The following is a 26,257-nucleotide window of genomic DNA, read 5'->3' as shown; positions in this document are numbered from 1 at the left end:
AGTGTGTGTGTGTGTGAGTGTGTGTGTGTGTGTGTGTGTACTGCACATACTTACTGTAAGTGAAAGGCAGGGCTGAGGGGAAAATTCTAGCCTCAGGTCTTGAAAAAATAGCTACGTTTGGCCCTGCCTTCTAGTCGGTTTTTGCAAATACCTGACAGCACAAACACCATGACAACGACAAGTTAAAACCTGGACACACCAAGTCCGAACAGCAGCAACAGCAGAGTCAGAAACGCAGGCAGTAGCTTTAGTGACAAGCCAGAGCACAGGAAGAATGTAGGAGGGGCGACAGACAGAGAGAGTGTGAGACAGAGAGAGAGTGAGAGAGAGAGAGAGATTGTTGGAAGCAGGTCACTCAGAGTTTCACTGTTGTTGTTTTTTTTTCACTTCTTTGACAGAGGATTTGACCCTGATTCGGCTTCCACTCTCGTCACGTCCCGTGAACAGCAGTTTGGGAAGTAAATAATGTGTGAATTTTCTTCAGGTGTCTTCTGAAGTCAGGTTTCTTATCACTGAGGTCTTGGAGAGCACCAGGTGCGAAGGTGAGTAACTGCATTATTAGTTGTTTCTTTTAAAAACTAGAATATTCAGTTTCCATTCCATTGATCTTAGGAATTGACCTGATCCTGACACAGATGTGGCTGAATGTAGTGAAGGATGCCTTGCCCAAGGTGTATCATGCTGTGGTTAACTGCCTGGGGAATCAGACCCTAGTCCTCTGATTTATTTAGTGCTGTGTTTATAAAGTAGAACGGTGTAGACCTGTTCTTACTGCGCCTTAGTCTTGTGCTTTTGAAAGAAATCTTCCTACTTCACTCAGTACTTAAGAGGGGATCAAAATTCTGTGTCACTAATCTCACTTCTGTGTTGAGTAGAAACCACACTTAACCCCATTGTAAACCTTTCTAAGGCAGGAGCACAGGAAGTGAGGCAATGATTTCTTTTGAAAGCGCTTGAAGAAAATCAAGAATAGCAGTTGTTTCTTGCTCATTTAAAAAAGAAGGTGCTGTGCTTTGATCAGCACAGTTTGTTTGAAATGTGTGAAAAGAAGTGGGAATCCAGGATTGTGACCCACCCTGCACTCTGCTTCCTGTCTAGATTAGTCTCACGGCTTTTTGTCCGAGTTAATGTGTAATCCACCCATAGATCTGATTCTCATTAGTCAGAGGAACTCTGTCAGGATGTGTGTGTACCAAACATGTCAAAGCAAGACCTCTCATTCACTGCTGAGCTTCACTGGAACACAACGTCCAGCTTTTTACACTAGGTTCCACGTATTCTTAAAGGTTACGCTATTTTCCCCATTTCCCCCTGTTCTCCAGCGCTCTGGACCCCCACAGAGCAGATGTGATGTGGTGGTGGATCATTCTCAGCGCTGCAGTGACACTGACGTGGTGGTGGTGTGTTAGTGTGTGTTGTGCTGGTGCGTGTTCTCCCTGCGTCTGCGTGGGTTTCCTCCGGGTGACTGTCTGTGAGGAGTGTGGTGTGTTCTCCCTGTGTCCGCATGGGTTTCCTCCGGGTGACTGTCTGTGAGGAGCGTGGTGTGTTCTCCCTGCGTCTGCGTGGGTTTCCTCCGGGTGACTGTCTGTGAGGAGTGTGGTGTGTTCTTCCTGTGTCCGCATGGGTTTCCTCCGGGTGACTGTCTGTGAGGAGTGTGGTGTGTTCTCCCTGTGTCTGCGTGGCTTTCCTCCGGGTGACTGTCTGTGAAGAGTGTGGTGTGTCCTCCCTGTGTCTGCATGGGTTTCCTCCGGGTGACTGTCTGTGAAGAGTGTGGTGTGTTCTCCCTGTGTCTGCGTGGCTTTCCTCCGGGTGACTGTCTGTGAAGAGTGTGGTGTGTCCTCCCTGTGTCTGCATGGGTTTCCTCCGGGTGACTGTCTGTGAAGAGTGTGGTGTGTCCTCCCTGTGTTTGCATGGGTTTCCTCCGGGTGCTCTGGTTTTCTCACACGCTCCAAAAGCACACTTTGGATTGGAGACACAAAAGTGTCCGTAAGTGTGAGTGAATGTGTGAGTGTGTGTCACGCTATCAATGACTGGCGCCCCATCCAGTGTGTGTTCCTGCATTGCACCCAGTGATTCCGGGTAGACTCCAGACCCACCGCCGCCCTGAACTGGTTAAGGCTTACATCTAAAGGATATACAGGGGCTGGATAATGAAAGTGAAACACCTGGTTTTAGACCACAGTAATGTATTAGTACGGTGTAGGGCCTCCTTTTGCGGCCAATACAGCATCACTTCGTCTTGGGAATGACATACACAAGTCCTGCACAGTGGTCAGAGGGATTTGAAGCCATTCTTCTTGCAGGATAGTGGCCAGGTCTCTACGTGATGCTGGTGGAGGAAAACGTTTCCTGACTCGCTCCTCCAAAACACCCCAAAGTGGCTCAATAATATTTAGATCTGGTGACTGTGCAGGCCATGGGAGATGTTCAACTTCACTTTCATGTTCATCAAACCAGTCTTTCACCAGTCTCGCTGTGTGTATCGGTGCATTGTCGTCCTGATACACGGCACCGGGTCAGCACCCGAACTTCCCTCTCAGACAGCGTCCTCTTGCGTCCACAGTGAATCCTGTTGGATGTGTTTGGTCCTTCTTGGTGGTATGCTGACGTTACCCTGGATACCGTGGCTCTTGATACATCACAAAGACTTGCTGTCTTGGTCACAGATGCGCCAGCAAGACGTGCACCAACAATTTGTCCTCTTTTGAACTCTGGTGTGTCACCCATAATGTTGTGTGCATTGCAATATTTCGAGCAAAACTCTGCTCTTACCCTCTGCTAATTAACCCTTCACACTCTGCTCTTACTGGTGCAGTGTGCAGTTAATGAAGATTGTCCACCAGGCTGCTCCAATTTAGCCATGAATCCTCCCACACTACAATGACAGGTGTTTCACTTTCACTGTCTAACCCCTGTATGTCTAATTTCAGGCCTTTTGATGTCATTGTAGTCTCAGTTACATCTAAACCACCATGTCTCTTTGATATTAGTAGCTGTTTATAAATATTCATGTATTGTGTTAAGTCTTTATGTTATTAGAGTTTTATATTGTGTTTTATATTAATTATAGTGTCTGTAAAGCCTTATAAAGGTTGTCAGGATTAATGCCGTGACAAAACTGAACTCTATGGTCAAGCGATCATGATAGGAATCTGTGATAGTGATCTTTTACTTTCTGAATATGTGTATTGTGTACTCAGGGTGTGTGACATATGTTTATTGTTACTCTTGGCTCCTCCCTTTCATTACACACACACACACACACACACACACACACACACACACACACACACAATAAAACAAGAGCCTCATGCTGGAAAGTGTAAAGTCTGCCTTATCTTGTGTAATTTGTTTCCATTCCTAGATGGACATGAAGGTGGTGATGTTTTCAGCTCTGTTGGGACTCCTCTGCATCACTGTGGCTGAACTGGGTAAGATCCTCTTCTTAACTTTCAGGGCAGTGGTGTAAATACTGATACAAATAAATTAAAAATAAATAGAATATAATTAGAAGCCTTCAAAAAAATACACAATTTTTTTTTCCTCCCACGCTCCAATAACACACGTTGGTAGGTGGATTGGAGACTCAAAAGTGTCCGTAGGTGAGAATGTGTGAGTGTGTGTCGCCCTGTGAAGGACTGGCGCCCCCTCCAGGGTGTGTTCCCACTTTGTGCCCACTGATTCCGGGTGGACTCCGGATCCACCGCGACCCTGAACTGAATTTCATAAAACGTGTTTTTTTATTACAATTGTGAATGTCGCCTTTAATGAAAGAGAAATATAATTCAAAACTAACCCAGTCCAGGCACTGTTCGCCATCAAGCGAAATTATGAGAAGTATACAACAGACCAAAGAAACAACATGGAGCACATGTCCTGCCACATTTTGTAATTATTTTTAGGGGGTAAAATCCCAACGTAACAAAGATCAAATTTTGTGAAATCAAGAATGGGGGTGATTTTCTACCTTCCTCCAAAAGTTAAATAAAAGCGTATTAGTTCTGCACATCAGTGTTTGTTTTCTTTGTAAACAGCACTTCCTCTTTCACCGCTCTTCTGCAGACGCTGCGACTGCGGACGGTAATGAATGTACAAAAGCTGCGGGTCTCTCCTGCGGTGACTGCATCAGGGTCGGACAGCAGTGTGGATGGTGTACACAAAAAGTATAGTATTTTTTTCCCCTTCCTTTGGTTTGGTAAAGACTCTTGAGCAGGTTCCTGAATAAGATTTAGAGTTGTCTCTTGTGTGTTTTTAGTTTTTTAACCAATGTTACTTCACAAAGTCTCATCCCAAGTCTTTTTTCACAGTTGCTTCACGTTTAAATCATTTTGTTCCAAAATAAAACAGACATTAAAAGGCAAATCTGCGCTTGTGTGAGCTGCCCATTCTTGGAAATATAGTGATTTATTTAGAGAATACAAAGAGCAATAAATAGCCATTATTTAAATAAAAAAAGACATTATTTTTGCAATATTTTGATGGGGGTTAATTATATATAAATTGTATACTGTTTTCATTGTGGTGAAACGTAATAAATCATAGTAACACACTGCATTACAACAGTAGCCTCATTACAGCTATTTTTAACATAAGCACAATGAGTAATTCACTAAGTGTGGTATTTAAAAAGTTAATTATAATATTTTAAAGTATAATTATAGTACAATTAATTAAAGTACAATTATAATTATACTGTCAGCTACACCCTCACAGCTCAGCAATTAAATGCGATCACAAAGGAAACTGATTAGAAAAGATGGGACCTGTCCACACAGCCTTGAAAAAACCAGATCAGTGTCACTTTAGCTGGGTAATGTGAACATAGCTGTAATGTAATGTGGCCTACCCGGTTTTTTCATGTGTGTTGAACGTGTGGCTATGTGTTTAACCCGCACCGGTCCCATCACTAAACCTGGAAGGCATCTATATGTTGCTGCTGTACAATGAAAAACGTGTGTCTCCAAAATAGCAACTTTACAGGAGAAAGAAAATACGTTCTTAAGTAATTTTGGTGCATTTCTATTGGTCCATTCATCATCACAGTTTTACACCGTGTGACGGACAGTGGCTGTGTTCAGACGATGAAGTGAAGTAAACATCCACAAACGTGGAGATACATGTTTTTTCATTGGACGAGGCGAGATGTGGCCAGTGTTTATCCTCCTGATTTATCCAGCTGGATTTGCTCATATGGGGGACACATGCTTGTGTTGGCTGTGAATTCAAAGTGGGACTTTTGCCAGAAAAAAATAGCTCAAACAAACATTAGCATGACCACACTTCTGCCAGACAATGGCCGTTATGAAAGGTGCACAGAGCTTTTATCGGGTACTGTTGTTTTAGGGTTAAGCACATGTAGAAGAGACCGTAGGTCGTACAGAAACACCACTCAGATGTAGTCTGTGTGCATCTCGGTGGACAACAAAAATTACACTGATTGGCCTAATGGTGGCGCTATAGCGGAGCGAAATGCACTTCGGGATGTATCTCCTACACCATGAGGCTCAGAGACAAAATCTTTTTCCCCCTTATTCTTTAGGTCCTGACAAATCAAAAATGGGATTAGTCAAATAAAAAATTAAGCTCCGCCCACTTGGATTTTGAGCTAATGTAAAACCTACTTTTACGAACCAGTCCGTGGATTTTTGTCCAATTCTCTTGTTGTTTTTGTTTTTTTCTCCCCATTTCGTTTTTAAATGTTTGGGATATATATATATTTTCAAACCTGAAAGGTGGCCTACCGTTTTCCTGTGCTGAGACCCCACTGTGTGTCCCCACTGCAGGACTACAAGTTTTCACGATGTGATGAGCTCCAAGTTCTGCTCAGTAAGGGTTGTGCATACATCAATGTGGAAAACCCTCGCGGCAATGTCACCATCAACGAAAACAAAGATGTAACAAATCGAAAGAAAGATGTGGCCGAGAAACTGAAGCCCGACCAGATCACTCAGATTCAGCCTCAGAAGGTCACACTCGACCTAAGAGCAGGTACGTGCTTGGTGCACTTTGTAGAACTACAGGTACAGTCTCATGTGGTGGGGGAATATTGGAGTATGCTGTATGGGTGAGAGTGGATCAGCCACAGCAGTGCTACTGGAGTTTAACACCTCAGTCTGAGAACAGTTCACCAAGCAACTTGGATGTTTGCTCTGGTTTGCCATCTGGCTTTATCCAGCCACGTTATTTTGGAAGCTTTCTCTAGCTCCATCCGTTGCGTGTCGGGCAGCACGGCGGCTCTGCAGCTCCAGGGTCCTCAGGCTGTGATTTCAAACCCTGCCTTGGGTCACTGTCTTTGAGGAGGTCTATGTGTTCTCCCTGTGTCTGTGTGGGTGTCCACTGGGTGCTCCAGTTTCCTCCCACAGTCCAAACATATTTATCGATAGAAGTGTGTGATGGACTGGAGTCCTGTGCAAGGTGTGTTCTATCTTTGCGCCCAGTGAATCTGTGTAGGTCTGTAACCTTATATTGAGGAGCAGGACCTGAACTGAGCCTTGATCCTCATTTGAAATCTGTCCTGCAGGTGAGCCTCAGAAATTTAATATGAAGTTCAAGAGGGCAGAGGATTATCCCATTGACCTGTACTACTTGATGGACCTCAGTGACTCCATGATACAGAACCTGCAAAATGTGAAGAATCTAGGAACCGAACTTGCCCGAGAGATGCAAGACCTCACTTCAGACCTACGGCTTGGTGAGCAGTGGAATTATCACTGTAACATTTCTGAGTTGTGTCTGTTTTATACTGTGTAAATAAATGAATAAATGACCTAGCAGATGTGTTCAGTAAATAACACTGTTACAGGTTTATGGACAAAGCTATAGTTGGAGCCCACTGTCTTTTTTTTAAGGAAATATTTCCACAGAAGTTTGGAGTTTGTCTGGGGAGTATGGGGCCCGTGTAGTCAAATCTTATTTGTGTGTGTTCAGACTGTGGCTACGTAACATGCAGAGATTTCCTCCAATCCGAGTGAATTCATTCCAATTTTACGTTCAGACTGGTGTGTTTACATGTGCACTGCATTCACCAATCCGAGCCAAAATGATGCACATAGTACCACTTAGTACAGAGGTCACTGTATATTAGTCCTCCAGAAGAAGACATCAGACCTGCAAGGTCCTGAGAGAGAGAGAGAGAGAGAGAGAGAGAGAGAGAGAGAGAGAGAGAGACAGACAGACAGACAGAGAGAGAGACAGAGCCATAGACAGAGATACAGAGAGAGAGAGAGAGACAGAGAGAGACAGAGACAGAGACAGAGAGAGACAGAGAGACAGAGAGAGAGACAGAGCCATAGACAGAGATACAGAGAGAGAGAGAGAGACAGAGAGAGACAGAGACAGAGAGAGACAGAGAGAGACAGAGAGACAGAGACAGAGAGAGAGAGAGACAGAGAGAGAGACAGAGACAGAGAGAGAGTGAGAGAGAAAGAGAGTGAGTGAGTGAGATAGCTCCCTCAATGACACAGGCTTCCCTCGAGACATCTGAGGCATCACTGGGAAGTAAACCAGTAATCTTTTAAAGTGGCTGATTATTATAAACCCCAGAGTGTTTGTCTTACATCCTTCCACCAAATGTTACTATTGGCATTTGTCCATGGAACTGCCATACTACTTCATGACTAATCACTCCAGAGGACACACTCGGACTGTTCAAGTCTAATGTTTGCTCCTGGATAGCCTTGGAAACCCATTTCATGGAGTTTTGGTGCTTAATTTTCCAGCGGCAGCTTAGAACACTATAATGAGTGACATGGGCTGAGAGGCCATGAGAGATTATAGTCTGTTGTTCACATGATGCATGGCCCTGCTGTGGGCTGTGATGGTTTACCACTTCTTATCCGAGCTGTTGGTGTTTCTACATGTGTCTATTTCTAAGTAACAGGTTTTAAGGTTTACTTGGGCAGATTGTGGCTAAGTTTACTAGCATCTTGTGACATTGCCAACAACTTCAGTATGACTCATGTGCTACACACACACACACACTTGAGTATACTACAAGCACACAAATATTACTATGCTTACTACATAACATTTACTTAGGTTCACTTAATAAAATTACCCTTGAGTGAGTGTGTGTGTGTGTGTGTGCGTGGTGGCACAGTAGAGCAGCAGGTACTGTCGCAGTCACACACCTCCAGGTTCTGGGGACTGTCTGTGAGGAGTGTGGTGTGTTCTCCCTGTGTCTGCGTGGGTTTCCTCCAGGTGACTGTCTGTGAGGAGTGTGGTGTGTTCTCCCTGTGTCTGCATGGGTTTCCTCCGGGTGACTGTCTGTGAGGAGTGTGGTGTGTTCTCTCTGTGTCTGCGTGGGTTTCCTCCGGGTGACTGTCTGTGAGGAGTGTGGTGTGTTCTCTCTGTGTCTGTGTGGGTTTCCTCCGGGTGACTGTCTGTGAGGAGTGTGGTGTGTTCTCTCTGTGTCTGCGTGGGTTTCCTCCGGGTGACTGTCTGTGAGGAGTGTGGTGTGTTCTCTCTGTGTCTGCGTGGGTTTCCTCCGGGTGACTGTCTGTGAGGAGTGTGGTGTGTTCTCTCTGTGTCTGCGTGGGTTTCCTCCGGGTGACTGTCTGTGAGGAGTGTGGTGTGTTCTCCCTGTGTCTGCGTGGGTTTCCTCCGGGTGACTGTCTGTGAGGAGTGTGGTGTGTTCTCCCTGTGTCTGCGTGGGTTTCCTCCGGGTGACTGTCTGTGAGGAGTGTGGTGTGTTCTCCCTGTGTCTGCGTGGGTTTCCTCCGGGTGACTGTCTGTGAGGAGTGTGGTGTGTTCTCCCTGTGTCTGCGTGGGTTTCCTCCGGGTGACTGTCTGTGAGTAGTGTGATGTGTTCTCCCTGTGTCTGCGTGGGTTTCCTCCGGGTGACTGTCTGTGAGGAGTGTGGTGAGTTCTCTCTGTGTCTGCGTGGGTTTCCTCCGGGTGACTGTCTGTGAGGAGTGTGGTGTGTTCTCCCTGTGTCTGCATGGGTTTCCTCCGGGTGACTGTCTGTGAGTAGTGTGATGTGTTCTCCCTGTGTCTGCGTGGGTTTCCTCCGGGTGACTGTCTGTGAGGAGTGTGGTATGTTCTCTCTGTGTCTGTATGGGTTTCCTCCAGGTGCTCCGGTTTCCTCCTATGCTCCAAAAACACACGTTGGTAGGTGGATTGGCAACTCAAAAGTGTCCGTAGGTGTGTGTGAGTGAATGTGTGAGTGTGTGTCACCCTGTGAAGGACTGGCGCCCCTTCCAGGGTGTGTTCCCGGCTTGCGCCCAGTGGTTCCAGGTAGACTCCAGGGCCACCGCCGCCCTGAACTGGATAAGGGTTACAGACAATAAATGAACGTGTACACACTCACTGATAGGTACATAAAAGTAAATGGAAAGCATACTTGCTTATATTTATTTCCAAAGAATGATACTAAAAGGACACTTGTATAAAACTCTTGTGTACGGCTGATCTGTTGAACTCAGTAATTAAATGGGGGTCCATATATGTTGTATTATATTGTTTACAGAACCATTTACCACAATTACACAATTACAAAGCACCTGCATTTAAATATACAACACTAAGAATGAGATGTCGCAAAAGCCACATAAACAAACTGGGACAAACGTTGAGTGGAAATCTCGTTCCTGTAAGCACTCAAACAGCACCCGTGCCTCTCATCTACAGGGTTTGGTTCATTCATGGAGAAGCTGGTGATGCCTTTTGTGATGACCACTCCCACCAAGCTGGCGAACCCATGCGCTCCACTCTCCTGCACACGACCCTTCAGCTACAAGAACGTCCTGAACCTTACCAGCAATGGCCAGGCGTTCACAGACATTGTCAGCATCCAGAAAACCTCCGGAAACTTGGACTTCCCTGAGGGAGGGTTTGATGCCATCATGCAGGCTGTGGTTTGTAAAGTGAGACATGTTTTGTGGCCTTTTCCAGCTCCAGATTGGGTTCAGAGGTGGGGCCTTTGAGGCCTTGTCCAGTCAGACAGCTTAAACCTTAATTATATCCGATGACGTATCAGAAGGGTTATCCTGTTTAGTAGGGGAACATACACTTGTAACTGTATCAGTTGTACACTACAGCTTTTAACTCAGTTCCAATGGGCAGTGGAACACTCTGAAAGTGGTAGTAGGGGTAAAAAAGCAGTGGCAGGTTAAGATAAGAAGCCCACGTGCCAGAAGAGGATGTACCTGAGGTTTTTTGTGTCTGTAGTATAATTAGAAGTCCATGCTAAACAGGAAATAACCACAGCCCACTTGAACCCATGTTTGACGTGCTCTCTGTGGTTCAGAAGTCAGAAAACTCATCTTGTCACAACTCTCAGAGCTTTCATTATTGGTTAATGAACCATACACTATAAGGTCAAAGGCTTGAGGACACATTCTCACACAGAAATATCTTCTGAAATGAAAGCTACCAATAAGGAGTTTGTGTTGCTTTGTTGCAGTAACAGTTTCTGCTTTTCAAGGTATTGGATGGTGCTCCATCACTCCTTTCTACCACTTCTTTCTCAGGCTTAGCACATTTGATAACTTTTTAGAGAGGACAAAAACATCCAAGAGACTAAAACCTGGATCTGTTGTTTCGGAGGTCTCAACCATTAAAGCTGTGCTTATATGAGCTAAAATGCATGCTTTATTCTCAGACGTGACATGTGTCAGGTGTTTCAGCAATCCAGAGAGTGCAGTTACATTACACAACCATTTTCTGGGGCTTTAAAACCCTCTAGACCCATGCATAGCATTGAGCATCGTGCTCGAGATTCCCATTTCATGATTGATGTTCATGAGTTTAATCTAATAAAGGTTTTATACATTTCAGAAAAAGTCTTGTTGCCATTTTTTAGCTCTCTGGTTTGTTTTAGAACTGGAAAAAGGTCAGGTGTTTGTATGTAGCCCTAACTCAGCAAATGGGAACAAACTCAAGCACGGCGGAGAGACCTCCAGCCTTTGAAAAGCGTAAAAAAAAATATGATTCTTGCTTCAGATGTGGGTAACGTTGACTTATTTTTGCTAATACAGTCAAATCACTTAACGAGGTGTCACGGGGAGCACAGCAGAATGTCTGGCCTTAATTGGTTCACTTTAGCAGCTGAATTCCCAAATTGTAACAGGGGTCTAAAAAATTGTACATACATTCTGTGATGACAATTGTTGTAACTATTGATTACCATAAAAGTCACAGTCAGATCAGTGTTAATGTCTATTCTAGCCTTCCTGGCTTTCACAAAAACCTGAGGCCTTGGATTGTTCATAGAATGTGTTCTTTTTCACTGTGTGGTTTTCAGGAGATCGGCTGGAGGACGGCAACCAAGCTGCTGGTGTTCTCCACAGATGCTTCGTTTCATTTTGCAGGCGATGGAAAACTAGCCGGCCTTGTACTTCCCAATGATGGTCAGTGTTACCTGGAGAACAGCGAGTACACCAAGAGTGATTATTTTGTAAGTATGAAGCCACATAGTTAATCAGTTACACACTTATTCAGAACAGCCTTCCAGTGTGTTCATGTTACTGATGCAGGTGAATGCAGGATTAACACAGTTCCCCGGGTTCTTAATGAAATGTGTGTGACATGCTTTAATCAAAATACCACAAGGGTCAAACAACACAGCAGCATTCTCCCCCTGCCTTATCAGGTACCACACCACTTTCTGAGACTTTTACTTTAAATGGAGAAAAACTGAAGGAGACTTTAGTGCACGAGCTCTGGAGTGATGAGTACAGAGCCGTGCTTGTTTTACTCCAGTGCTCAGGTTAAACTGCGTTTGAAGAGCCTCAAATGAGGAGGTGCAACAACTCTAAAATTCTGCATTCTATAAATCATGCGACAAAAATTAAAACGACATATGGCACATTTTAAGATGGAACTGTGTGATTGAGGGGAAAAAAAGGACTGTAAGTATTTATTCACTGTTTGAATTACCACAAGGGCGGCACGGTGGCGCAGCAGGTAGGTGTCGCAGTCACACAGCTCCAGGGGCCTGGAGGTTGTGGGCTCGATTCCCGCTCCGGGTGACTGTCTGTGAGGAGTTGGTGTGTTCTCCCCGTGTCCGCGTGGGTTTCCTCCGGGTGCTCCGGTTTCCTCCCACAGTCCATGATGTTGGTAGGTGGATTGCCGACTCAAAAGTGTCCGTAGGTGTGAGTGAATGTGTGTGTGTGTGTGTGTGTGTGTCTGCGTTGCCCTGTGAAGGACTGGCGCCCCCTCCAGGGTGTATTCCCGCCTTGCGCCCAATGATTCCAGGTAGGCTCTGGACTGATAAACTGAACTGGATAAGGGTTACAGATAATGAATGAATGAATTACCACAGAAACTGGTACTCGAGTTGTTTAGTATTTTTAAGTACTTTGATTACTTTCATGCTGTTAGCACTCTCCCGAGTTTGGAGTCAGTTTGATCTACAGCAAAAATAAGTCAATATTACTTTCCTATGAAGCAGGAATAGAGCAACATCCTCATCTCCGTTCATGCTTTTCAACTTCTGGCGGTCTCTTCATTTTCCGAACTCATTATTCATTACTTTCTTTGTTTCAAACAAATAAACCACAAAGTTTACATTTTAATTCATGTCTGTATGTTTGTAGTTTTTCAAAAATGACTTGTTTACCTGTTAATCGTGTAGTCTTGCTGAGCTCTGAAGTGCCTCCATCTTTCAAATTCATCGGCAGTGAGATCTGCTTTTCTGGTTATGGAGATTCTGAGGCTTTGTTTTAGGTTCAGTACAATCTAATGTTATCTGTTTGCTTGCCGTCTTCTACGGCTGCAGAATGCCCTGTTCTTGTCGGCTTTTCCGTGTGTGTGTGTGTGTGTGTGTGTGTGTCATCTGGCAACCTGGGTTGTGCAACATTACTGGGATTGGACAGTGGTTGGGATCACAGGACAAAACACTAAGCGAGCTCTGCTCCAGAGAGAACAAACCTCACGGAGAATACACTGGTCGCAGCACTGCTGTCAGAGTTTACAGTGCTTCAACTTTGCTTGTTTCCTTAATCGCTCATAACACACCCTGGTCATTTTATGATTTAGTGCAATAAATATATCACAGATTACTCTTTTTAAGTGCATTCCATTTGCAGTACGTCAGCGTGTAAATGTAACTAAACTCATTTTGGACTTTTCTTGCAGGATTACCCCTCTATCTCACAGCTGGCTGATATTCTGAGTGAGAAAAATATTCAAACCATATTTGCTGTGAGCCAAGAAGTCCAGCCGTTGTACAAGGTAAGTGTTACCCTTTTTTGTGTTGACTTTTAACCCATAAGATCCCAAAGGCAGTTCACTATAAAGTTAAAGTATGAGGAACATAAAACAGACTAAAATATCCTGTAATTATTTTTGGATTAAAATCTTAGTGTAACAAACACCACAGCAGTGACTTTGCGTAGGGAACTTTCCAGACCTCATAAAGTGTTTGTGACACATATGTCACCGTGGGCTGTTATGGGCTACGTACTGTGTACACAGGGTGAGTAAAAAACACAGGACACCCTTTTATTTCTTTGATATGCGGATATGATGCGCATGGTGCGGCCATGTTCCGGACATAGCCTAAAAGATAGGCCCCTCACCCATTACTTTCTGGAGTATTCAGATAAAAGGGTGTCTTGCGACTTTTGACTCACACTGTAACACAGTTATTAGGCTGTTACTGTGTGCTTCTGAATACGTGCAAATGCTAGAGAGGTTTTAACACCTGTTTAATCAACATCAGTTTGAAATGAAGGGAATCAATATGTAATTCCATCACCACTTCAGGCTTAACACACCATATTCTTCTGGGAAGGTTTTACACTAGATATTGGAGCATTTCTGTAAGGATCTGATGCCATTCTGCCATTACCATACTTACTGAGTCAGGATCTGGTGCTGGATGATTAGTTATGGATCACAAAACCCTTCAAACTCATCCCTGGGTGCTTCTTCATCTCTCCAGAGAACACATCCCTCTCTGTCTGACATTTGGCATTGCTCTATACCTTTATTATAGTCAACAACAGTGGAACACTTCCAGGAGAATCAAATCTGAGTCTGTTAGCGATGACATTGGACACCAGGGGAGGGTACAGACTTCCAAAGTGAAATCTGATGGCTTCGAAAGAAGCTCCTTAAATATGAAATTGCAAAATATTAAATCTGTTTTGCATAATTTTCAATTTTATTTCATAATTTTGCATATGTTTGGCTATGACGTTTGTGTCTTTTCTTTCCCTAATATGTTAGAAATTGAAATGAGCCTAAGGCAGGAACACACCCTCGACAGGGCACCAGTCCATCACAGGTTATCACACACTCACCCTGTCACACACACACACACACACACACAGAGCTGTAGACAATTCCACACACCAACATATGTTTTTGGATGGAGTGAGGAAACCTGAGCATCCAACGGAGACCTACACAGGGTCACAGACAGTTAATACTGAACCTAGGACCCCACCATCCTGGAGATATGTCTCAGTGACACTCCCTGTAGCGCTACGTTACACTCCTGTTTGAGCAGCTCCAGCTCGGTTTAAAACACTCTGCACTTTTTATTCTGTAACAGCACTTTAGTTCTTTTCTTTTATTGTATCATTTTAAATTGTTTTAATCATTTTTATCATGTTTTCTTTGACTCTTTTTATGTATTTCCTTTCATCGCACTATTTTAATTCTTTTAATGGATTTTTATGATTTTTATTCTTGCTTTTAATTGATGCTTTTTTCTTCTCTAAAGCACTTTGAATTGCTCTCGTATGAAAAGTGCTCTATAAATAAACTTGCCTTGCTTTACTACCCCTTCCCATAAATTAAATTCAGCATATTAAATGTAAGGGAACATGTTCTGCAGACGATAGACGCAACTTGGATAGATTTAACTTCACTACATTTCAAAGTTCAGTATCTTACTTTCTCCTCCACTACATTCTGAGAAATCTGTCCTTACTTTTAGTCTCATGCATAAAAAATATAAATTAGAAAATGAAAGTAGTGTGTAATTGCACCAATCAGGTTACAGCGCGTACTTTGTTAAATTGGGTCGGTCTACGCAGAGCTCTCCAGTTCAGCGTCAGTGCAGCAGCGTCCAGATAAGATACCAATGAATCTTAAATCAGTACGGGGCTTGTTCACAAAATGTAATTCCACAGCAGTTGGGTTCTATCTGATAGTTTTATTCTTTATGACACTTTTAATAGAGATCAGTGACAGATTAATTAATGACATTGTGTTGAAATGTTGCTGAAACCAAGAGTGACATTGTAAAGTATTTTTACATAAAATCCAGAGTCTTGTTACAGAAATGAAAACAGGACGTTGTAAAGAATGTACATTTGAAAGCGAATACCTTTGTTCTTTTACTCGAGTGAACATCTAAACGGAGGACTTTTACTGGAGTAATATTCTACCTTGGGTATCTGTACTTTAACTCAGTACATCGTTTGTATACTTCGTCCACCACTGCCCACAAGTCTGTCTACAAACCTTCATCTTCATAACAGTTTGAACAGAAGAAAATGTCTCTTTTAACAGGAGCTGTCAGCGCTCATTCCTAAATCAGCAGTAGGAACACTTTCTGCAAACTCATCCAATGTGATCCAGCTGATCATCGATGCCTATAACGTGAGTTATAACTTCATTTATTTATTCATTCATTCTTCTTCTCCAACTGCTTCATCCTGGTCAGGGTTGGGTGGGTCTGGATCCTTCTTGGAGTCAATGGGTCAAAGCCAGGAACGCATCCCAGACAGGGCACCACACACTCACCCACTCACTTAAACCTGTGGACAGTTTCACACAGCCAGTCCACCTGCCAGCTGGAGCAGCTGGAGGAGACCCATTCACACATTGTGAGAACACACTAAACTCTTCCCAGACCGTCTTTGAACCCCGGACCAGCCCTGGAGCTGTGTGGCAGTGTCACCACCTGTGGTGCAGTCGTGCGGCCAGAATCTTCAGCAGTGTTTTATTAGTTGCTCAGGATGTTTATGTCAAACGTTGTGCTGCTAATAATTCAGTAGGCTCCTGTCGCTCTGGAGGTTTAACGCCTGATTTAATTTCTTTCTCTTGCTTTGTCATTTCATGAATCTCTGCCTCAGTCTCTGTCATCTGAGCTGAATCTGGACAACACCAAGCTGCCAGAGGGAGTGTCCATTTCATACGTGTCCTTTTGCAAGGATGGAGTTAAGGGAACAGGAGAGAATGGGAAAAAGTGTTCAAACATCTCTATTGGTGATGAGGTGACAATTTTGTATTCATTCCCCCACATCATTAAAGGGGACTTGCACGGTTAAGACACTTAAGGCTCAGTACATTGTAGCGCTCAAATACTACATGCTTGTAGACAATCACTTGCCCAGTGGTTCCTAAAAGTGGGGGGCATGCCCCCTAGTGGTTAGAGCTATTGCACGGGGTGCAGCAAGGCAAGTGAAAGAGATAAATATTGCATTTCTCTTATATTAATTATACTGACATCTACAGGCCTGTAGCTGCCACAGATAAAACCTTTTATGTAATATATTTTCCTTTTTGTATTGTTAGGGCATTGGATATAGTGATTTCTTAATATAATTTACCCATGCCAGCTTTAGGGGGTATGTAAACTGTACTTCTTTTGTTCAGCACTGTAGCTCCAAGGCCAAAGTAACTAAGAACAAATGCATGTTAAAATCATCACACACTCTAATTCATCAAAGTCTAATTCTAAAGCAAACACTAAAACTAAAGCAAACTTTGCACACCTTGACATCTAGTTTGTTTCAGGCCAGGGATTTGGGCCATGATTTAGCTCATTGACTTAGTCAACAAGAAAGATACTTCACTCTTTAAATCTTTAAAATGTTATTTTGATTTTTGAAAGTACTCTTGTTTTTGAAGTTCATTCATTCATTCATTATCTGTAACCCTTATCCAGTTCAGGGTCAGGGTGGGTCCAGAGCCTACCTGGAATCATTGGGTGCAAGGCAGGAATACACCCTGGAGGGGGCGCCAGTCCTTCACAGAGCAACACACACACACTCACTCACACACTCACACCTACGGACACCTTTTGAATCGCCAATCCACCTACCAAAGTGTGTTTTTGGAGCGTGGGAGGAAACCGGAGCACCCAGAGGAAACCCACACAGACACAGGGAGAACACACTGCACTCCTCACAGAGAGTCACCCGGAGGAAACCCACGCAGACACAGGGAGAACACACCACACTCCTCACAGAGAGTCACCCGGAGGAAACCCACGGAGATACAGGGAGAACACACCACACTCCTCACAGACAGTCACCCGGAGGAAACCCACGCAGACACAGGGAGAACACACCACACTCCTCACAGAGAGTCACCCGGAGGAAACCCACGGAGATACAGGGAGAACACACCACACTCCTCACAGACAGTCACCCGGAGGAAACCCACGCAGACACAGGGAGAACACACCACACTCCTCACAGACAGTCACCCGGAGGAAACCCACGGAGATACAGGGAGAACACACCACACTCCTCACAGACAGTCACCCGGAGGAAACCCACGCAGACACAGAGAGAACACACCACACTCCTCACAGACACTCACCCGGAGGAAACCCACGCAGACACAGGGAGAACACACCACACTCCTCACAGACAGTCACCCGGAGGAAACCCACGCAGACACAGGGAGAACACACAACACTCCTCACACACAGTCACCTGGAGGAAACCCACACAGACACAGGAAGAACACACCACACTCCTCACAGACACTCACCCGGAGGAAACCTACGCAGACACAGAGAGAACACACCACACTCCTCACAGACAGTCACCCGGAGGAAACCCACGCAGACACAGGGAGAACACACCACACTCCTCACAGACAGTCACCTGGAGGAAACCCACACAGACACAGGGAGAACACCACACTCCTCACCCGGAGCGGGAATCGAAAGAAAGAGGGCACTATATCTCTAGATCCTTGTTCCTTTTTTGTCACAGGTGAACTTTGAAATTGAAATCACTGCTAAGACCTGCCCATCTAACAGCAAATCTGAGGTAATACACATCAAGCCGCTGGGCTTCAACGAGCAGCTGTCGGTCGTCCTGAACTTCATCTGTGAGTGTGAATGCCACAAAGATGGAATTCCCAAGAGTCCAGAGTGTCACTTTGGGAATGGAACACTTGAGTGTGGAATCTGCAGGTAGGAAACATCACTGGAAAAAATTATGTTTGAATATATGTTAAATTATATATGATAAATGTTGCCAAGTATCAACTATTATGGTTTCTCTTCTTTTAAAAGTATTAAATATTATTGTGTCTGTTTAGACTGGTTCATCCTTAAAGGGGATATATATTGGGAAAAATTCATTATTTTTCTGTGAAATGGCATATTAAGGACCTGAATTCACAAACTGTGAAATAAATATCCCCCTCTTCTTCTGTGTATCAGCCACAACACTGGAGCTGCTTATATGTGAGAGTGCAAACATGTATTTGGAGCAATAAATATACCTAATAAATAATGGCACAAAACAAGAATGGAAAAGAAAAGAACCAAGCAAAAAATTGTTAAAATCAAGAGCTTTTGCTTCTTGCTCCTGGGCTCTCGCGTTGAACTGAGCTGTGGTCACTTTCATTTAAAGGAGCAGGTGCTGAGACTGGGTTGTTTTGGCAGGGTGAGAATGGCGTTGTGTTTTTGGATCCTTGTGGTATTTTGATTAAAGCATGTCACAGACGTTTCAGTTAGACCCCAATGGGCTGTGTTAACTGGGAAAGGTTAATGAGGGTAATGTGTCCTCTTATTTAAATATAAAATTAAGTCATGCTATCCACATTTAGACCAGGGCAGTCGTATGTAAATAGGTTTATTTTTCTGTACATGGACAGTAAGGACAATAGAGTGAATGCTTATATTATCTGATCTCAGTAGAAGTATAAAGTTCCATAAATGCACTCACCTGTTCTTCTCAGGTGTAACCCGGGCCGTTTGGGCCGTTACTGTGAATGCAGCCAAGACGAAGTCACAACAGAGGATCAGGACGCAAACTGCCGCAAGGACAACGGCACGGAAATTTGCAGCAACAATGGAGAGTGTGTGTGTGGAGTGTGTGAGTGCAAGACAAGAGATGACCCAGAGGAGAGGTACGAGGGGAAGTACTGCGAGTGTGACAACTTCAATTGTGAACGTTCTGGTGGCAAGCCCTGCGGAGGTAAGGATCGTTGGAGGTGCCTGATGATATACAATAAAAGTTTATCTAAGATAAACAACATGAGGTTGTATCTCTACACTAAGATTACAGCTTCAGGATCATCATGATTCTCCACTGACTTGCTACTCTGGGCTCAGCACTGCAGAACCTGCACTATGTAACACCCCCACCCTTGATTTCAGAACAGCGCTGTAAAAGTGAATTGCATTCTGAATCTCTAAGGAGGAGCCCAGGGGTTCTTTTAACTATAATTTGTGACATAGAAAAACGGTCTTTTATTATGTGATAATGCAGCAAGACCCTCTTCTATCAACAACACTGTGAAAATATTTGGGAGCAGAGGAGACCAGTTTTGAAATTGAAATATTCACCCAGTTTTGCTTGTTATTTGATTTCTGCTGTTTAACTGCTCAGGGTCTCCGTTGTAGTGTTTTTTTCTCTCATACTGCACCAATTGTTGTTCAATAGATGACAGGTCTGGACTAGTTTAGAACTTGGACTTTTTTACTAAGGAGCCAAGCTGTGGTAATCCATGTATAGTGTTGATTGGCCTTGTTTTACTGAAATAAGAAAGGTGTTCCCAGAATAAGAGACTGTCCTATATTATATATTATTCTGCATTAACAGTACCTTCATGACATGTTCACTCATTAGTACCAACACAGATGCAGGCTTTTGAACTCCGTGCTTATAACCAGCAAGACGGTCCCTCTCCTCTTTATCCCAGAGGACACGGCATCCATTATTTCCCCCAAAAATATTGTTATATTTACGTATTCACTTTGACACAGTTTGTCTTAAAAGAGATTGGGCCCAGAGAAGGGGGAGGCATTTTTGCATCATCTTTATACATGGTTTCTTGTATGCATTTGTCTGTTCCAACCGTGCCACCAGTCTTTCACAGACTGGTAAATCCTTCCTCATATATATACTTCTGAAAGTTTAACCCTGAGACAATTTTATAAACCCAATGTTATCACTGACCTGCTGCACATTAACCTAATTAAAGTTATTTATTGCACAATTTTACCACGGCCCTCTCCGCCATCAAGTTTAAAAATAAATAAAAATATAATAATTTAAAAATAAAATGTGAGTTTCTAAAGCTCTAAACTGTGTTTGTCTCTTTCTCTGTGACAGGTCATGGTCAGTGTGTATGCAGGAAATGTATCTGTGAGAAGGGCTACACAGGCAGTGCATGTGACTGTCCTCTGGACAAGGAACCTTGTAAGGCCAATGATGGAACCGAGTGTAATGGTCACGGAACCTGCGAGTGTGGAGTCTGTAAATGCACTGATCCCAAGTACAAGGGTCCCACCTGTGAGAACTGTCCCACATGTGGTGGAATCTGTGGTGAGCACAGGTGCGTAGAAACAATACCCACAGGCAGGCTGCTGGAAAGGCTGGAACTGGGACTTGTTTATACATAAACACCCCCCCACCCCCCTGTTTAACCAAAATTGGGGCTTCACAAATGAATGGTGTTATACACTGGGGGGAAACTATTAGGAACATTAATGAAATGTGTACTCCTGAGTGGAGCAGCGGTCTGAGCGTTGGCTCTAACATTGGCCGATCAGACGTCCAGCTGAGCACAAGGGGAGGATTGCTAGGATGTTAGCCAGCACTGGTGCCGGTTAGCTAACACCACAGGTCACAGCAGAGTTAGCATTCTCTTCCAAGTGTGTTGAGTTGTCCAGTGGCGTGTGTTCAGCAGTTTGCAAAGAATTACTAGCTGTTCACACGTCTCCAAAAAAGCATTCGTGCCTGTGGCTACCCGATTTTGTGCGACCTGTCCGATCAGGACAGAGCTAGTACAGATCATGTACAGACCTAGCTTAGCAGCAAAGAGACTGTTTTCCAAAACAGAGAGCAGCTTTATCTTGAAGAGTGAGTGACTTTAACACACACACAAACATGAGTTAGCTTTTCCTCACTGTCCTTTACAGTTTTAAACAACTGGAGCACAAGTAATGTGTTTATTTACAGCTGAGGATATCCAGGTTCAGGTATTGTGTTGGGTTTTTTTCTGTTGTTTTTATGTATTTATTTATTTGATAAACACTGACAAGGCAATGAATGTTATAGAAATTCCCTTTAATATCTTTTTTCCCCTTTGACAAATAGCCTAATATATTACAAAATTTTTATGCAATGTATAAGCTCTGTGTAGATCTTTACTAGGGTGACCAGACGTCCTCTTTTACCCGGACATGTCCACTTTTTTAGACTTAAATAAATGTCCGGACGGAATTTCACAAACGTCCGGGATTTTGTTTTTCTAGAGCTTACATAGAACTTCGAGAAGTTTCGTTCACAAACTAGTCCCGCCCTCCCCTACTCCGATTGGTTCGCTTGAGTGAGAAGGGGGCGTGGTGAAGTAGCCTAAAATCTTCTGATTGGACGGTCTGACTGTAGAGCTACCGTTATTGGTCGATAACCTTCTCTGTAAACATTTAATTGGTCAGTCTGCACGTCAGTAGTCAATCCCCCCCCCGCCCCCCCGGGGAGATGTGTCCTCTTTTTCACCATCTCAGATCTGGTCACCCTATCTTTACTCTTTTTTTCTAAATTACAAGAGCCTTTCTAGAGACCAAAGATGTTATCTACACACTGCAGCACTAGTCTTATATAGGAGTAAAACTGTTATTATATTTATATTCTCCACCCTTTTAAAAAGGAATTCCACCAATTTCCAGCATTTCTCCATAATACAGTTATTTCTGAGTGTTCTGAAAGAAATGTTACTTCCTTGAGATGCTAAAACATCGGTTCACAGTGATGAAGAAATATCTCTATCACTAGTGACACCTAGTGTGTCTGAGTCTCTACTTCAAACCTATTTCAAACCTGACCACTCCATGGGCTCGGTTCAGTCAGTAATTACAAAGCAGTTTCTTCATCTCATGTGAGTTGCACTATTTAGAAAAAAGTAATGTATTCACAGTATCTGTGTGCTACTTTTAGGTGGTAAAAAGGACTGATTGCTCTGTTGAATTATTAAAATAATACATAGAAAATTATAACATCTTACTGAATTACTTTTTATTATTATTATTATTATTATCGTTACACTTATATAGCGCCTTTCTAGACACCCAAGGACGCTTTACAATCTACACTGCTCAGAACGCTCAATTCACACACACACACACACACACACTGGCGAGAAGCGGCAGCCAAACGCGCACAGCGTACTCTCAACCAGAAACGACTGTCCACCTGGAGGACTGCATCGGGCACTAGGGTTTAACCCAGGACAGAGCGCCAATCCATATCTGGGCTCACACATATAGACATTCATTCACACACCAGGACAGTTATTAGAGAAGCCAATTCACCTACCCTAACTTTGTTGAAGAAATAATTAATGTACAACTTCTATCTGGAATCCATGTTTAGACTCATGATGTTTTCCTGCTGTTCTTTGCTGTGCAGGGATTGTGTTAGGTGTCGTCTGGAGGAGCTCCAGGGGTCTCGAACAAAATGTAATGGGACATGCTACCAATTCAAGCAGTTCACGACAGTGAAAAAAGTGGATGATTTACCAAAGGCTACTGACTCGTCAAACTTTCATAAATGTAAAGAGAAGGATGAAAATGACTGCTACTTCCACTTCACCTATCAAGCAAATAAGACTTCTGGGGCTCATATAGTGGTGGCAGAGACACCTGGTGAGAATCTTCAGTTTTCTGCATCAAGAAGCTATTACCTATTTCCCTATTTATTTTTGTATATTTTTGAGCTTTCCCTGCTCTAAAATAGAGTTTTATAAATAATTTTATGAAGAGTTTAATGAGTGGTTGATGGAGTGGGGAGGAGTGCCTTCTATCAAGAAGAAATAGCTTTAATGCCCAGTTTGGGCAGATTTACACACTAAAATAGTCATTTCATTGAAACTGATGCAAGGAACTGTAGCACGGCATTAAAAACGGATACAATTCTGTAGAGGAAATCCCTGCATGGGCTCAGACACATTTTGCATGTCCATAAATGCATGTCAAAACTCGATCATGTAAACAAGAAGCCATATATAAACAGGACCCATTAACACTGCCAGGACCCAGGAACGACTTCTGTGGGCCTGCGTTCTTTAAGGACTGAGGTGAAGTAGAAGAAAATGGGTTAGATATGTCTGGTGAGATAGACAAATCGGAATTTTCAATTATTTTAGGAAATCATGGATGCCACGTCCTCTGAGAGGGACCATCCGGTTTGTTCTAAGTGCCAGGATCAAAAGCCAGCATCCGTGTTGGTATGGTGGTGCAGTAGTGCACATGGCTTGCATGAACTGCACATCTGTGAAAGCACCGTTAATGCTGAATGATATATAAACCAGTCAAAAGCTGACACCCAGACAACGACACAAAATTTGGCACATTATGAAAAGAAAAATACAGTAATGGCAACAGGAATTTGCTGAGAAAATTCCATATTATAAACATATATTTAAAAAGTTTCTCAGTTTCAACTTTGGAAATGTCTTTGTGCTGTCATACTAATGGAAATCTTACCTTAAATCGTTGCATTTATTTATATTTACATTTTGCCCAGCGTCTCAACTTTACTAGAAAAGAGGAAGTGGAATTTGTATAATAATAATAATAATAATAATAATAATACTTTTCTTTTTATAATAAAATAACAGTAATAATCAATAGTAATAATGACATATTTTATTATTATTATTGTTTATTGTAATGAGCCCAATTATTTTTCACTTGACAAGTTATTAATTATCTATTAATAATCAAAATAGAACTGTTTTTCCTAATGAAATTCTGAACTCTAATTTGTTGACGCTGGTGACGCTGAGACGCTGGATGTTGTTTTGTGCCGGCATGAAGTCCTGAAAATAATTTATATGACTATATCTGTGTCAAAAAAAAAACAAAAAAAAAAACATTTTTACAAAACAAAATTGATTCCAAAATTTCACTGTGCCAGTTTTCACGGTCTCACCATCATCTAGAACCTATAAATAGAACCTATAGAGCTCATGGAGAACCCTGACGTCTAAAATACTAAAATAATGTCCTGCTCAGGTTCTGGGGCCAAGGTCAAGACGGTCTTGTTGTGGGACAGACCTGAATATTAGAATAAAGCACTTCTTAATGTTCTACAAGTGTATTAATGCCTTTCTGTTTGGTTCCAGAGTGCTACACGGGTCCTGAACTCATTCCTGTTGTGGCGGGTGTAATCGGGGGCATTGTTCTGATTGGTCTGGCCCTGCTTCTAATCTGGAAACTGCTTATGATTATCCATGACCGCAGAGAGTTTGCAAAGTTTGAGAAAGAGAAAATGAATGCCAAGTGGGACACGGTATGTATTCTTTAAATCTTAACGAGTATCAATAGCCAGTCTGTGACTGAAATGGATCGTATTGTTTGCATTTTAGAGCATTATTGCATGGGTTAGCCAGGAACTGTGAAATTAAATTTTGGGGGTGCGGTAATCTCCCACAATGCACTGTTAATTTCTAGTGAACACTTGGATCACTAAATCAGCTGAATGTATTCCATGGTGCATTGCAAATCTCTTGTTACTAAACAACTGAAAGAGGCATTACAGCGCTCTACAGTTGAAAACGGCCCAGTCATAAAGCACAACGTGACTGGTAACTGCAGTGATGTATGAAGAATCAAAAGTGTACGTTAGTTAATTTATTTTCTTTTATCTTTCCCTTATCCTTTGCCCATTTCAGAATATTGTGCCAATGTCACAGATTCAAATAAGAAACCAGCTTCAGTCTTTTAACCTATTCATTTTGGTAATGTGATTGGAGAATACTAAAGCAAGGCAAGATTTGCTTTCTAGCAGAGCACTGCCCCTATGTCTTCCATTAACAGTGATGTTTTCTAGAGAAATAGATTAGCAGAGATTAGATTTTAGAATTAGAATCGCTTTACTGGGCACTCTGCTTGCACACAGAGGAATTTGTTCTCCGTATTTAACCCAATCCGTGCAGTGAAACACACAATTACACACACACTAGTGAACACTAGGGGGCAGTGAGCGGTGGGCAGCCCTAGCCACGGTGCCCGGGGAGCAGTTGGGGGTTAGATGCCACGGCTGCCCTATACGTTAATACTAGTTGGGGAAATTTATATTAAAATTGATTCAAGAGTCAGTGGCATTACAATAATGAAGACTAATAAATGTTATATTCTGACAGGATATAAGTGTATACTGAAATTCTTCAATTAAATGTTTTCACAGACACAGAACCCGATCTACAGAAGCGCCGTGACAACGGTTGTCAACCCCAAATATGAGGGCAAGTGATGGAACTGCACTGTGTTCAATAGCAAACTTTTCTTCTGTGTTTTAATGGTCTCTCTTGTTTTGTTTTACATATTTTGAAATGTGTCAAATGATATGTTGCTGTTGAAATATTTTTGATATATGATGTTGCAGTACCCTATTTCCAAGAAAACATTTGAACAGAAAAAAATAAAACCACTGATAATACCTACCAAGTGATATCAGTTTTGGTCATTTATGGATCTGGGACTCTCTCAGCTCTCAGTCTTATAATAAAAGTACATAATAAATACTGAATATTAGTGGTCATTTGCCATGGTTTTAGCCAATGTGTATAATGAGTTAATTATAGTGTATAATAAACTTATGTAAAATGTTATGTTAACATTTATCAGTTACTGCATTATCTTACACAATTGTGCAATAAATGTAAATTTGCATATCACTATTTGTAATAAATAAATAAAAACAAACTACAACAAACGATAAAAAAATCACTAAGGAAAATGTGACCAATGACCCATTATTTTGACCAAGTAAACCAGGGGTCACAGTCCGAGTCCGGACCCAAACACTGTCCGATCCGGACCTGTAACTGATAAACTATTAAGAGCTGTTTAATTCTGAACAGAGTGTGTTTTTGAAGTGGTGTGACTCTTCTAGTCGTTACAGTTCGGGTTTAGCGCTCCAGGAAACTCACAGACCAATCACACGTGAGGCTACTCAGCCAATCAGATCTGTGCATTATGATGAGCGCTGTGACTCCAATGAGTCCAAAAACACACGTCGGTAGGTGGATTGGCGACTCAAAAGTGTCCGTGGGTGTGAGTGTGTGTCACCCTGTGAAAGACTGCCGCCCCCTCCAGGGTGTG

General features: G+C 42.8%; 1 protein-coding gene across 1 annotated transcript; it reads left to right on the top strand.

Annotated features, from left to right (window-relative positions):
- The first annotated feature begins 294 nt into the window (after positions 1 to 294).
- LOC136678240 (integrin beta-1-like) lies at positions 295 to 25,813 on the top strand. Its single transcript, XM_066656211.1, has 16 exons — positions 295 to 542; positions 3,365 to 3,431; positions 4,063 to 4,163; positions 5,784 to 5,988; positions 6,521 to 6,691; positions 9,628 to 9,863; positions 11,243 to 11,395; positions 13,078 to 13,173; positions 15,466 to 15,555; positions 16,032 to 16,172; positions 17,907 to 18,109; positions 18,883 to 19,121; positions 20,262 to 20,484; positions 22,560 to 22,795; positions 24,277 to 24,443; positions 25,341 to 25,813. Exons 2-16 carry the CDS (start codon positions 3,365 to 3,367, stop codon positions 25,404 to 25,406), a joined length of 2,394 nt encoding a protein of 797 aa, XP_066512308.1. The 5' UTR covers positions 295 to 542; the 3' UTR covers positions 25,407 to 25,813.
- Positions 25,814 to 26,257: the final 444 nt, after the last annotated feature.

The sequence above is a fragment of the Hoplias malabaricus genome, chromosome Y (genome assembly GCF_029633855.1).
Source record: "Hoplias malabaricus isolate fHopMal1 chromosome Y, fHopMal1.hap1, whole genome shotgun sequence".
NCBI lineage: Eukaryota > Metazoa > Chordata > Actinopteri > Characiformes > Erythrinidae > Hoplias > Hoplias malabaricus.
The sequence above is the reverse complement of the archived record's forward strand: the minus strand, read 5'-3'. Positions and strand labels throughout refer to the sequence as shown.

Coding starts and splice junctions, on each gene's coding strand:
- LOC136678240 (XM_066656211.1), top strand. CDS start 3,365: ATGGACATGAAGGTGGTGATGTTTTCAGCTCTGTTGGGACTCCTCTGC. Junction 3,432..4,062: donor CATCACTGTGGCTGAACTGG/GTAAGATCCTCT, acceptor GCTCTTCTGCAG/ACGCTGCGACTGCGGACGGT. Junction 6,692..9,627: donor CACTTCAGACCTACGGCTTG/GTGAGCAGTGGA, acceptor TCTCATCTACAG/GGTTTGGTTCATTCATGGAG.